The sequence below is a fragment of the Lepidochelys kempii genome, chromosome 18 (genome assembly GCF_965140285.1).
Source record: "Lepidochelys kempii isolate rLepKem1 chromosome 18, rLepKem1.hap1, whole genome shotgun sequence".
Lineage (NCBI taxonomy): Eukaryota > Metazoa > Chordata > Testudines > Cheloniidae > Lepidochelys > Lepidochelys kempii.
The window spans coordinates 17,252,902-17,266,557 of record NC_136397.1 but is presented as its reverse complement, the minus strand read 5'-3'; the positions used below and the strand labels follow the sequence as shown (position 1 = coordinate 17,266,557).

Sequence of the window (13,656 nt, the reverse complement as noted above, 5' to 3'; positions counted from 1 at the left end):
GGCATCTATGGGAATTAATCATCCAAATCCCATTGAAATCATGCACCTTTGAAAGCCGCAAGTCTGTATGCTCAGTAAATAAATAAATAAAAAAAACATTACATCACTGTAAAAATGACTCGCTATAAGACAGCCGTCTTTGTGCATCGCCAGAACTCAGCAGAAATGCTCCTCTAACAACTAGTGTGATGCCACTTTAAGGCTCTCTCAAGCTGCTTGGCACAGATTTATGAAGCAAGATAAACTAGAAAATGCACAGTCCCTTTCCAAACCATTTAAATCAACAGCATTCTATTAAAGTCAAATACACAAAACCAGCCACGTTAAAAATTCACAAATTAGTAGATCAGTGACAAGAGAAAGATCTGCCAAGTCCACTGCTTTCCCCGGTAGTACTTTCCTTAGCAGTCACTGGGTTTTTTTGCCTGGAGCTGGGTTCAGTGCAGGGAGATTTCGCTCTGCCTCAAAGAGGAACTGATGGGTTTCAAGAAACAGCCCGGGTACTAAAAACAGGCCTGTCTACATTTATGATACTGGCACTGGAGTAGCTAGACTGCTGCAGTCACTCCATTGCAAACCCTCACCTAGACACGCTGCACTGATGAAAAGCAGGACGTGCACCACTCTGGCCATTTACTGGATACTAATACAGAAGGGTTCAAATCACACTTCTTTTTCCCTGATGCGCCTGATCACTTAGGTTACCAATTCCAGATCCCCCAGGCTCCAGACGTGCCATAAACACGGGCAATCGTTTCCACACGCTAATGAGTAGCTATACCATAACTTCACAATGGACAGGCAGGTGGCTTTGGATGGATTGTGCCAGTAAAGATGCAATTCTGGCCCCCTCCTTTGGTTGCTGGACTATGAGCAATTTATTATCGAGCAGCAAGATTGGAGAGGGAGCTCCCCTTCTTGCCCCATCACCACCTCTCCTGGCTCCTTTTACCTGCCTTCTACCCTTTCCCCTAGCTCCTCCCTCCACCCTTGGGCAGACTGCAGGCCTGTTGGTTGAGGTGAGCCTGCAAACGTCCCAGCAGAAATGTGCAGAAAAGCCAGGCTGCACAAGCTGGATAAACACGAGGCAGCCGTGGCTAGGAGCGAGAGAAGAAACTCCAAGTCAGCCGCTCCCGAGTTCCAGTCCCAGCTCTGCCTAACTCACCCTGGGCCAAATCACTGGACTGCCTCACTTTCCTCACCTGTAATTCTCGCCCCCCCGGGGCGCTGACAGGATTGATTAGCTACTGTGGCAAAGCCCTCCTTCAAGGCTAAGCATTACTAGCTACGCAGAGGGGTGGCTTTTTGTCAGGAGGACATGCCTTTAATGGGAAGGCGACCTGATTTTTCACAGCGCCATCACCTCCTTGCCACTTCTCCCTTGGGCAGAACGCAGCAGGGTAGGGGACACAGGTTCGGGGGGCCCCAGAAGCAAAGAGGTGTTTTAACTTCAGCTCCGTCCATCCCTGATGGAGGAAGGCTCTTTGCCTCCTGCAACAGCGGCCCATGACTGACAGCAAGGAGGCTGCCATGCGCAAGAGGCCAGCTATCATAGCAATCTCCAGGAACTACCTGGAAAGGCAGCTTATTCAGCTGCCCAGTGGCGTGTGGTGGCCAAAGTTAAGATCAGGTAGGTGCAGATTTACTACCAAGATGCTGCCTAGCCCGGAAAACGTACGTGTGTATTCTCCCCCCAATGGCTCAGCTCTATAAACACTGATTTCTTTGCGGGGGGTGGGGGGGGAGGAGGAGGAGTCTTTCCATCATGACCCACCATTTCTCTTCATTTAAAGGGCCATCACGATGACTGCTTTGTTCTGGACACGCACGCCAGAACAATTGATTATTCACTTATCCTAACAAGCCAGGGCAATGCCTACCAATGACCTGCTGTTCAGATCAGAGTGTGTTTAAAAAAAAAACAAAAAACCAACCACCTCTTGCACTTCTCTGGCATATTAACTCCCGATGAATCCCGCACCCCTTTGCAAATTAAATAGAGGAGAATCCCTTCTTCCTCACGATGAAATGCAGCTGCCTCTAGAGTGGAACGCAGCAGCTAACAGTGCATCCCAGTCTTGGGGAGGACAGGAGGCATGCTTTTTCTGACTGAGCCACTCCCAGAGCTGGGGGTTGATGGAGGTAGAATTTAAAATGTCTAAACTGGAATAGATCAGGATGACAAGGGCTAGAATCCCTACTTTGGGGAAAACATGCCAGGGAATGTTTAATGAACACAAGTGGCCATGGCCTCTGCCTTACACTCAACCCAAGAGTCTGGCAGTTCAGTGCCATGATAGCAAGAGAGACTGCCATCCACTGAGACGCCAACACCAACCCAGAAACACCCTGTTTCTCCTCCCTGGGTCTCTCATGTATGGATCACACCCATAGAGGGCTTAGAGTGTCTGACCCAGATGGGACAGCTACAGTCATTGATCTTTTACTATTCTATGAGCATGGGTGCAAACAAATCTCCATTTTCTTCTCTTTTCAAGGCGTCAGTTTTTTAAAACGTGGTTTATGGAACAAACCCAAATCTCTCAGTGCTCTAAAGCTTGGATCTCAGCACTTGGCTGACCCTTCCCAGTGGCCTAAAACAGATCACCCTGCAAGTGAGCCTGCTGTACTCATCCTGTGCCACCATGCCTAAAAGGGTCACCACAAAGCTAGGAGATGGCCAGGGCCTCCCCCTTTAACTACCTCGCTTGCAAGCTGCAAGGCTGGACAGCTAGCAATGAAGGAGGGCATGCATGCTGCAGCGATGTCTGAAGCTTACACCACACAGGATCAGTCCCTTATTTTGCTCCACAGTCATCTTGGCCAAAGTCGGAGATGAAGAAATCTGCATGCAACACTTGGGGAATCTCACAGACAGGTTTGGCTCAAGTGCCTCACTCTAAACCTACGAGTGAGATGGAGTTGGCAGAGGGACACGCAATATGGCTAATTCACTAAATACTTAATGCAAGCAAGACTCATGCGGAAGTAATAACAATCTAGCACAGCTTTACAGAGGCCACAAGGAATGGGCACAGTGCTCCAGTTTCAATTCTTGACCTTAATGAGTGGTACATTACTGACCAGAAAGGAGAGTTTTTTTAAGATGGCTTTGATCCTTAAAAACTGAAGCTAATCCCCTGTAAACCAGTGGTTCTCTGCCTTCTCAGCTGTATGGCAAGGAGGAGTTAGGGAAATGCTCCATCCGGTGAGAACAGCGCATGTCCTTCCATTAGCAGACCAGAGGATGCAAAGAGCCAGAGTCAAGTCAAGTTTAATGGCTCCCGGCAATGTGGCATTCGATACTGACCAGGGAGGGCAGGAATGACACAACATGTCACTGCATCTGCCTGATCCACACTCCATGGTGGGCCAGGCAGCCAGTGTGTCTATTCGGCTTGCTCACACGTGGGCTGCTGCTTTCAGTCCCCTTAGTTTCCAGTCTTAGGCTGCTGGCAAGGGGAGAGAACAGTGGGCTATTGGCAAGCTGCAGTTGGTGGTCTCTCAGAAGAAGCAGTAGGCAATCAAGTGTATGGTCAACAAAGTGCCTGACAGGGCTGAGGGCCACGTGGGTTCTTACCTGTATTCATAGTGATGTGACATGAAACCAGAAGAGGGTCGGATGTCTGCCTGGGCCAGGGTTTTAATGGGAGATTTGAAAGGCTTTTCAGAGCTGACTGAGCGGAAGGTGCTGAAGTCATGGGTCCCTAGGAGGGAACCCGCTGCTTCCTGCATGGCAGGAACATTCAAATGGCTGGAACAAAATGGAGAGAGATACATCAGAGCAAGAAGGAAGGTCTGAGGGGGGGGTCTGGAAGCAAGGGAAGGTTCTGCACAACCATGTCTTTTGGGCGGGGGGGGGGGGGGGCAGAAGAATAAATTTCTAAGAAGTATCCAAGTCCAAGCCCCAGATTCAGACACTCTAGAAAAAAACTGAGAGGGGCGAGTAGAGGGTGGGGAACTCCCATATTGCAAATGGCCCCCTACTTTTAATGGCCCAAACCAAAACACATGGTGTTCCAAACCCTAATCCAGATGTGAATTCTGTTCACCTCTAAGGACCTACTACTGCAAAGGTTTACGCAAGGCAGTATCTATCAAAGAACTTCTAGATCTCTCATGACTGCAACCTCTGATCACCTGCATGAAAGTTACCGCCCTGAAAAAAACAAACTAAAAATCCTCCTTGGAGGATGAGGTTCTGATAAATTAAAATGGAAATTGCAGAGACACAAGGACAATTACCTAAACCAGGCATTTGGAATAGCCTGCTACAAGCAAGCCAACCCGCAGGTGTAACAGACTAGAGATGGAAGAGGAACTGGCAACAGCACAAGTTCAAGGCACTGCAAACTCTCAATGAACAGATAGTGTAAAGGGCAAAAAGTAAAGTTAAGATTGCTAGTTGCCATTCACATTTAATAACCCAAAACGTTTCAAGGTGGTAGATCTTCTTTTAAGGTTTTTTTATGGAAAAAATGGTGGGTTTGTTTTTGAGAGTCCTTCCCTCCCAACAGAAATCACCACAGGAAATGTCCATTTTTGATTAAATGTTGGGGGGTTTTTTTGTCAGAAACCCACAAAAATGGTGTGGCTTTTGGCTGAACATTTTCAGTTTTTCAACAAAAGCCCCAACAATTTTGAAGAAAAACTTCAAAACAGTTTTCCATTTTTGTGGAAATTTTTCACAGGAACAAAAAGGATTTCCCAACTAGCTCTAAAGGTGGTCCTGGGAATACAGAAAGGAATCTGGTTTGGGGATTTTTAAACTGACGGTGTCCCCTTTAAAATATATATTTACGGATTTAGGGCTGATGCTGCTTTCCACTGAAATCAGTGGGAATTTGCTTTCTGGATTTTGTTAGAGTAAGAATCAGTCCAGTTAGTAAATTGCCCCCCACTCAGCGTTTGGTACAGTCTGTCTTTACCCACTGTGTGGTATTGTCCTTTGAGAAAATTAACTGCAACATCTGGGCTAAATTACATGTCATTTCACAAAGCTTGAGATTAGGGTTTATGGTGTGTGCAACATATAATTTTGCAGTTTTAAGTTGTTTTCCCCCTCCTCAGCCCACAAAAAAGAACGCACATATTTACCATTAGGACAACATAAGTTTGATTTCTCTGCTGGGACCATTTGTGATTGTTTTGCTGGCTTTATAAGAATACATGTAATGAAAAATGTCAAGTTATTCCATTAGTGGTGATAAAACTATTGTAACTGACTTTGAAGTTATAAAACTGTTTTACTATAATGTGATTGGAAAAACTCCAAAAACCCCAATATTCTTGAATGTATATTTATGATAGTATATGATAGTAAAAAAGAATGAGGATAGCTTGACATTGTTTTATTCTTTAACTAACAATTTATAGTATCTTAAAGCTTGAAACTGACATCCTGTTTCTTTACTAAAATATTTGTATCCTCCATTGCACGTATGCTGCTATATTACTAAAGGGTTGTTTCATAGGTACCAATCTGCAACAACTGGCTTGCTATTCCAAGATTGTTTACGAGCACTGGGCAACGCAGACTGGTTTGTTTTTGTAGGGTTGCATATGAATGATTGGCACCTGCGTTCATTCATTATTTGAACACACAGCATTGTAGAATGTGACCAGGGAGAAGAATTATATGGATTTGCGAACGGGGGCAAGAAAAAAAAACATTGAGCTGTCAGGCTTGATGGGACTGTACAAAGCAGACTATCTGTAACTCTAAAATCTGCAAGGTAATGGGTTTCTGCACATTTGTTTCTTGTTGGATAACTGCGCCCTAGATTGTCAGAGTTAACTTGCTGTACAGAAAAAAGTCTCCATTTTAGATGCTTCTCACTCTCTACAGAGGATGCAAAAAGTTTGCTCCATTGCGAGTTTCTGGCTTTGGCAGCGCAGAGAACGTCAGTCACAGATGCACTCCTTTATGGCTCAATCACTGCAGATCTGCTATTGGCTGTAAGCCAGCTAGGCCATTGCAGTTATCCCAGATCTCACTGAAGAAAGGATGGACAGCCAGATTCACAGCGGCAGTAAGTCAGTGTGGTTCCAATGACTTCATTCGACAAAACTGACTTACACTGGCTGGGGATCTGGTCTCACACCTGGAAATTTAGGGCTTGTCTACACAGGAACACTCGGGAAAGTGAATCCAAATTAACTAATGGTGTGAATTTAAAGTGTATTAGTTAAACCACATTAAACCCATTACCATATTAAATTATTCAGAATTAAAGTGGACTTAATTCCACTTAGTTTAACTCACTTTGAAACTTAAAAAACAAAAAACAAACAAACAGAAAAACATCTCCATAATCCAATAAAGGGGATTTTCCTGAAAACTTCGGTTAATTAAATAAACTTACTCTCCCTTCGGAGCCCAGCACAGATCCCTTTCAAACACCGGTATTTGGGAATGGTGAGAGCAGCCTGTCACCAGCCGATAAACATAGGTTCTTGACAGTGCAGAGAAGCGTGCGTGGAAGTTATCAGACACCCGATAGGCACTCAGAATGCTGTTAGGAAAGAAAAGTTGGGATCCTTTTTAACCCACTGGTTTAAGCCTGGTCACTACCTGGATTGGCGACCTCCAGAATTACACACACAACAGACTTCTCTAGGAAGCTCCTCTGATGATTCCCTAGTTACCACCCATCCCTTTGATCTGATAACAAACCAATGCTCTAGCATGGAACTTGGGGTCACTGTGGATTTGTGTTGATTAGGATAGAAAAGGAGACTGTATGCTTCAACTCAACTGGCTAGCACTTGGTAAAGTCTACACACCCCGACTACCCACCCTAGAGTTTTAGACTGTGTTAGCCATCACTTCTAGCATACCTTTAAATCCCAGACAAAAGCAAGCCTGTGTCGCTGTAGGAGGTATCTTTAGAATGAGACACAACTGAGGTTCTGACCCCTTGCAGTTATTAACAACCCCAGAGCTTTTTTTGCAAGAACAGGGAGGTAACCTTGGTGTCCTGACCTAGGTTCCAACCTGAGTAATTAATTCCTGCCACCCTTAATTCCCTTTCAGTTTCAACTGAAGGGTGTATCTTAAACTCATGTGTTGCTGAGCACTGCTAAACAGCTGCTCCATTCCGCCTTAGCAGTAGATGTGGAACGCAAAATGGTGTACATCTAAATATGCATAAAGTATTCTCTCCCCTTAAGGGGGGTGGGTGTGTGTGTCAGAGAAAGTTTTGCAGGAGTAAGACAAGCAGGAGTTTGTTCACGGTTTGCAGAAATGCTGTGGGATAAAATGTACTATACAAATGTAAGATATTATATTATGCTACATTATGGCTAGCATCAACCACAGCGGGGCCACTAGCTCTTCAGTGGCTGGTGCAAATGTCAAGGGACGCATAATGGGGTTTGTTTTGTGTTTTTTTGCAAGAATTCACTATATACTTACCAGTTTCTTTGGTATCCCTAGTATGTTACACAAAAACATCATGATTAACTCTGTTACTACTGATGTGGATTTAAAAATTAAATCTTTCTGCACCTTCCCCACTATCCTGCAACTCCCACTGTCATGCCTAGATCACACGAATGATGGCAAGAGAACCATGCTCTCCCCCACCAGGTCCCTTCACAGCAGAGCTCTGCAATGAATGAATAAATCTTAGAGTTGATGGATTTTACCCCAGGTTGAGCACATCCACACTGACTTTCATGCAAAGATTATAGCCACAAGGTGAATCCTAAGTAGCGATCGCTGTGTGGAAGCTGGCCAGACTGCTACGAATCAGTTTGGCGTGGGGAAATCCACAGGGGAGTGGCTGTGATGCACAGGTGCAGGGCCATCAATCGCCTCCTGCTATGAAGGACTGTGACTCTGGGCAATGTGCAGGACATAATGGATAGATTTGCAGCAAAACTTTCTCACTTTCGCTTCGGAGTCAGAGAGCAGGATGGCAGCCCGGGGAGGGGTGGGGGTGAGGTGGCACTGGGGTATCAGTACGACCACATCGGGCTGTTGTTCTGAATACTGGTACCATTTTCCACAGGCAGTAAACTGAAGGTAACTGAGGCTGCAAGGGAGCAGCTCCTGCATGCATCTGGCTGCAGACTGGATCTGCATGCTGCTAGCCTGAATGCTGCAACGGTGCCTTCTGAAGTAATTGCCGAGTGCCATGGCGAAGCGTCCTACCGCAGGGAAAGAAACAAAGCAGCCCTCCCAAGAAACCTTCAGCAGAGGATTGCAGATTAGCTCCAGGAAAATTTCCTAGAGATCTCTACGGAGGATTCACGGGACACCCCAGAGTGCATAAATTAACTGTTCACCAGGGCCCCCTCTGCCTCGCTGCACAGGGGAATGAGAAGCAGATAGCAACTGACCCTGTGTTGGTTATTTCACGACCTCATCTAGCCTGGTTAAAAAAAGCCGTACATGGGCAGATGTGTCCCTGCTGTACTTAAGCAAACGGAGGACTTACCAGAGCTTCCCTCCCCTGCATCAGGCTCACCAGAGCTCGACTGCTGGGACTGGCTAGACTGCTCAGGAGTCAAAAAGAGATTCTGGCTCCTCACACCTGGCTCTCCCTGTCACCTGTCCCCATCCTCCTCTGTCTCCATTTCCTCGTCCTCAGAGTTCATTCCAGTGGGCCAGTGACTCCAGCCCCCCCACAAAATATCCATGGGGCTCTTGACCATGCAGGTGGGGCTGCTGCCGAGGACGGCGTGCAGCTCCTTGTAGGAGCGGCACGTTTGTGGCTCTGCAACAGAGCAGCTATTTGCCTCCCTGGCCTTCTGGTACGCCTGCCCCAGCTCCTTGATTTTTACACGGCCCTGCTGCGCATCCCTGTCGTAGTCCTCCTCCATGCCCCGAGCAATCTGGCGGTAGATGTTGAACTTCCTACAGCTAGCGCGGAGCTGGGACTGCACAGCTTCCCCTCCCCACATACCCAGGAGATCCACCTCCTCTGGGCGTTTGCTGCCCGACTTAGCTCTCCACACCGAGCAAACAGGAAGAGCCATTTCATAAGTGCCCGGGGCGTTAAAAGGGGAGGGGCGTATAGCTGCATAGCTGGCTGCAGGACAGCAGGGTTCAAACCGGTTACCAGTGCGGTGACGGTGGGACACCTCCTGGAGGTCACCGAGGACGCCGTGAGCAATGCAGTGTCTGCATCAACACTGTGTCGCCCTAACTACGTCGCCCGAAGAGCTCCGCCTCTCCTGGAGGCGATTTTGTTCCATCAGCGTAGCGAGCGAGTTAAGGCGGCAGGAGGAGCATTGGAGCGTAGGCACCTCCACAGTTAGGTTGATGTAAGGCAGCTTACGTTGACCTAACTCGGTACCGTAGCCTGGGGCTCAAAGGCTTAGGGACACCCAGAGCGTAAGACTGCATCCCTGACCATCTTGGTTAATAGTCATTGATGGACCTACGCACCATGAACTTATCTAGTTCTTTTATGAATCCAGTTTTACTTTTGGCCTTCACAGCATTCCCTGGCAAGGAGTTTGACTTCCACAGGCTGACTGTGCACTGTGAGAAGAAATACTTCCTTTTGTTTGTTTTAAACTTGCTGCCTATTAATTTAATTGGATGACCCCTGGTTTGTATGTTATGTGAAGGGGTAAACAGCACTTCCCTGGGGGCTTTAATGAGTCCCCTCCCATGCTTACAGTCAAGCATGAACTCGAGTGCCTTCCTGAATCGGGGCCCTGAGAAGGAAGGTCCTTCCAGTCATGGCCCACCTGGATACCCAAGGAGCACAATCCTCGCTAGCTCTTTCTGAAGGCTGTTACTCAGCTCACTGCAGCAGATGGAGATAGCAGGAAACTAGGTCACTCCCCCACCCCCCCAAGACAGACACGACTTTGCCGCAGTCGGGTGGAAATGCAGGGAGCACGTTGCTGCCTCTTAGACTGATTCTGCAGCCAGCAAGATGAGCACGTGGACTGCATTTAAGAAACCTCCACGAAATCACAAGCTCTTGTGTATTCAGAGGAAGGGCGCTAGGACAAAGTTATCCCCGGCGCAGCTCCATGGACTTCAGAGCCGTTACACCGGTGAAGAACTTGTCCGTTTCCTACACTCCCTTATTTTCTATTTTAATCCAGGTAGAGGAGCCTCTGTGAGAAGCTGCCATGGCGATGGGGCTACCTTGGTTTAAAACAGAGGGGGGCCACAGATTACAGCGGGGGGAAGCAGGGATACAGCTCTTCCTCCTCTCTCTGGCTTTAGGGAGCAGTGCCCACGACCCTGTTAGCTCCTCCACTTCTTTCCACCTATTTAAGCCACTGGAGGCAAGAGGTTATACTGAAGTGCTTCCCGCAAAGGATGCTTCGCCTTGGAACTCAATTCCCCTCTTGGTCCAGCTGAGCACAGATTTGTTATCCTGCAGGGACAGGCCGAAGGATATTGCCCCATGGGCTTTTGGAAGAGGCCGAGGTGTGGAAGGGAAAGGTCATTATCCTCTTCTGGCAGGTGTGACTCTAACCAAGGTGGGCCGCCCCTCTGCGGAATGCAGGGGTCCTTACAGTGCCGGGGGCCCTTTGCATTAGGTATGGGGTGCTCTGAACCTGGCATCTGAGGAGGAATGAGATCAACAGCCGTTAAAAAACCCAGGTGCCTATCAAGAGCAAATATTTGAGCAACAAACGGATTTACAAATATTTTTCTTGTGCCCTGGGGGTTTTGCCAGCTGGAGTGCCCGCTGATCCTCTCCCCGACTGCCATGGAGTGGATCAGGAAGGATCACGGAGTTGAAGGACTCAATGCAGTTTTCCTGTAACAAGCCTCATCTGACCCCAGTACCATAATTAAATGTTCCATTTATTCCCCCCGCACGCACACACACTCTGCAAGCATGCAGTTCCCCTGGAGCCTTCCTCGTCAATGCTCATCTACTTATTAGGAAATAATCACCCTTGTATGCACTCCAATAGAGCGGCTCTTTCAAAAAAGAAATATATTTATGCACACATGATTCTTCTGTGTACACATTATTTCTTGCCTCGCACACTCAGCGTAGTGAGAGCTACAGATCTTTTAGAGCTAGGAATGTCTTTCCACAATGTAGTCCCCTCAGCTTCCCTCCTTGCTTCATTTCAGTCACTCCTAGAGCCCATTTCAGCAGCACGGCCTGCAAAAACCATGCTTGGCACTGACAAAGTCGGGATTTCCAAAGGAATTTAGGTCCCTTGGTTACCTAGGCTGGGATTTCTCCAACGACATAAAAGATGGAGTCATCAAAATAAGTGTACTTCTTGCAACCACAAAATCATAGACCTGTAACCTGGCTCCTTTCCACCCCTCCCATCCTTCCAGGAGTGAATTGTCTCCTCTCTACCAAGTCTGTCTTTCAGACTGGGACTAGAGCTGGTTTGAAAGAGTGGGGGAGATGAATTTGTTTTTTCCCAAAAATATTCCAAACTTCTGAACATTTCAAGCAGCTCGAGCAGCGAGCCCTTCTCAGAACCCTGCCGTGTACGTGCGGTCTACGGTGCACAAAGCAAACTTGTGACTGATTTGCAACACCCCACCTTTATTGCTTATGCCTCTGACCCTGCAAAGGGAATTATACACCTGCTTGGGAGCCCTGCAGAAGTCAATCGGACTTTATGCAGGAGGTTGGCAGAGCAGGATCAGCCCTGGGCCCAGTGCCTGGCGATGTTTGCCGGATACAGCGCTTAGGCATGATCGGTACAGGCTAAACCCACATGGTAAGAGAACTCCACCTACTGACAGGAACTGAATTATGACTATTTATCTGTATTACCGTAGCACCACAGAGAAGGACCCCATTGTGCTAGGCGCTGTACAAACACAGAACAAAAGGACAGTCCCTGCTCCAGAGGGTGGACAATGACATATAAGTCAACAGAAGGGGGAACACAAGGAAACAATGAGGCATTACTGGGCTGTGGTTTCCGCACCCCAGAAGCCTAACCATTGTGAAGTTGTTTGGAGGCATCAAGGCAGAGAAGAATTCTGAAAGTGATAATGGGGCGGGGGGAGGGGAGGGGCGTTGGTAGATGTTTATGGGACGCTCCTCCCACGAGGGAGGGGCAAACCCACTGACCAAGTTTTTCAAGAGTAACTGGTGATTGGTAGCACCTCAGTCTGTGGGGGATCCACTTGAGATGCCGTAAAGGGACCCGATATTCAGAAGGCAGGTGCTCAGCACTGTCTGAAAACCAGACCCCACATCTCAAGTGGATGGTACAAAAATCACTCGTTACTGTGAAAGCCTTGGCTGTGTTCTCCTGCGCTCTGATTCAGAGAGGTACTACCTTCCACTGGTGATACAGAGGAAGCAAAAGTGATTCTTAAAGATCCCAACAGAATCTGTATGGAAGCAATATTTTATTAGCAGATCCTGCGAACACCCTGGGGGAACCAAATACTTGACTTCCTTCACTTTCATCTGACATTAATGTTTATTTTGCTAGGTCTGTCATTAATCCAGAAGCAAATAATAAGCAAATATGGAACTGAAACCAGAAACAAAAGGAATACAAGTCAATTTTCCTGCCATGATTCCATCACTCTGACAAAATGCCAGCAAATATTCGGCGGGTAGCCATCCTACAGTCGCTGGGGAGAGGAGATGTCTTTAACAGATCTTCTCCATCTATGTGGTACATACTGGATCTGCGTGGGCGAGATCCTTTAAAATGTGCCTTGCAGCCCTAAAGTAATGCAAGACTGAGTCGAGATGTGGCAGTTGCTAAGGGACTGCAACCAGACTAGCTTTTGGGGAATAACAGGATCATTGGGCATGTAAAATCCCTATAAAGCAGATAATGCGCAAGGTACCACTGCCATAGGGATAGGAGCCACAGAATACAAACACAAGAATGCCCTTAGGTCCTCTGAGTTTTTGCCCAGGGCGCAGCAAGGTGCAAGGGTTAGCCGAGACTGTGGGCAGGCACAAGCGAGAGTTGGGGGTGGCAGGGGGGGGGGGAAGGATGCGCTGGGACAGAGGGTGGGTTTCAACCTCTTCTGCGATGGGTTAGGAATTCCTCACGCATGTCTCCAGCTCCAGAGCGTGGGTTTTGGTGGAGCATCATCTGGGGATGATGCAGCTGCAGCCAGTTTTGTGGAGGGGAAGATCAGATGAGAGATTAGACCCATCACATGGCATATGGGAGAGCTCTACAGAAGGATATTACTGCTGATAATGCAGCCAGCCAGCATGGAATCTTGTTTCCCTTCCAAACTCTATCGACAATCATATGCTTTCACAAAGACCATCCCCCCCATCCACTTCCCCAATCTCAACCACATGAAAGTGCTGAGTTTTCTGTTCAGCATTAGGAGGGAATTTTTTTCAGCAGAGTAATATTGACAGAGGGAGAGTGGCGGTTGCTGAGTCCGCTCCGTCTCATGCCCGTCACCAATTCCTTAATATGAAGCAGACGGACGGTTTTGAAAAGTACAGCAAGGGGAAGCAGCACCAACCCGAGTTCCTCTAAACCCAAACCCTCTAACCGATCAGAGCCACAGTGTCACTGGTTAAAGACCAAATAAAGTTAGATTCCCCGTCCCAGGGGTCAGTCATTGCAACTGTACCAGACCAACAGGCCATACAGAAAGAGAAAAGCTTCTCTCTTCTGCGGGATACGACTGCCAACTTTTCACTGGATGCTCTCTAACCGGGATCTTCTGTCTAATGTCAATCTCAGCACATAAAACCGTGA

The 13,656-nt window shown here is 47.5% G+C and overlaps 1 protein-coding gene across 4 annotated transcripts in view; it reads right to left on the bottom strand.

The window, feature by feature from the left end:
- The window catches only part of PUSL1 (pseudouridine synthase like 1), a 65,700-nt gene that overhangs the window by 26,662 nt on the left and 25,382 nt on the right, over window positions 1–13,656 (bottom strand). For all 4 annotated transcript variants that reach the window (XM_073317094.2, XM_073317096.2, XM_073317097.2 and 1 more), the window contains exons 4-5: window positions 6,366–6,515; window positions 3,581–3,754 (exon numbers count right to left, since the gene is read on the bottom strand). In XM_073317094.2, the coding sequence (XP_073173195.1) occupies window positions 3,581–3,754; window positions 6,366–6,515 (324 nt within the window). The remainder of the gene's footprint in view (window positions 1–3,580; window positions 3,755–6,365; window positions 6,516–13,656) is intronic.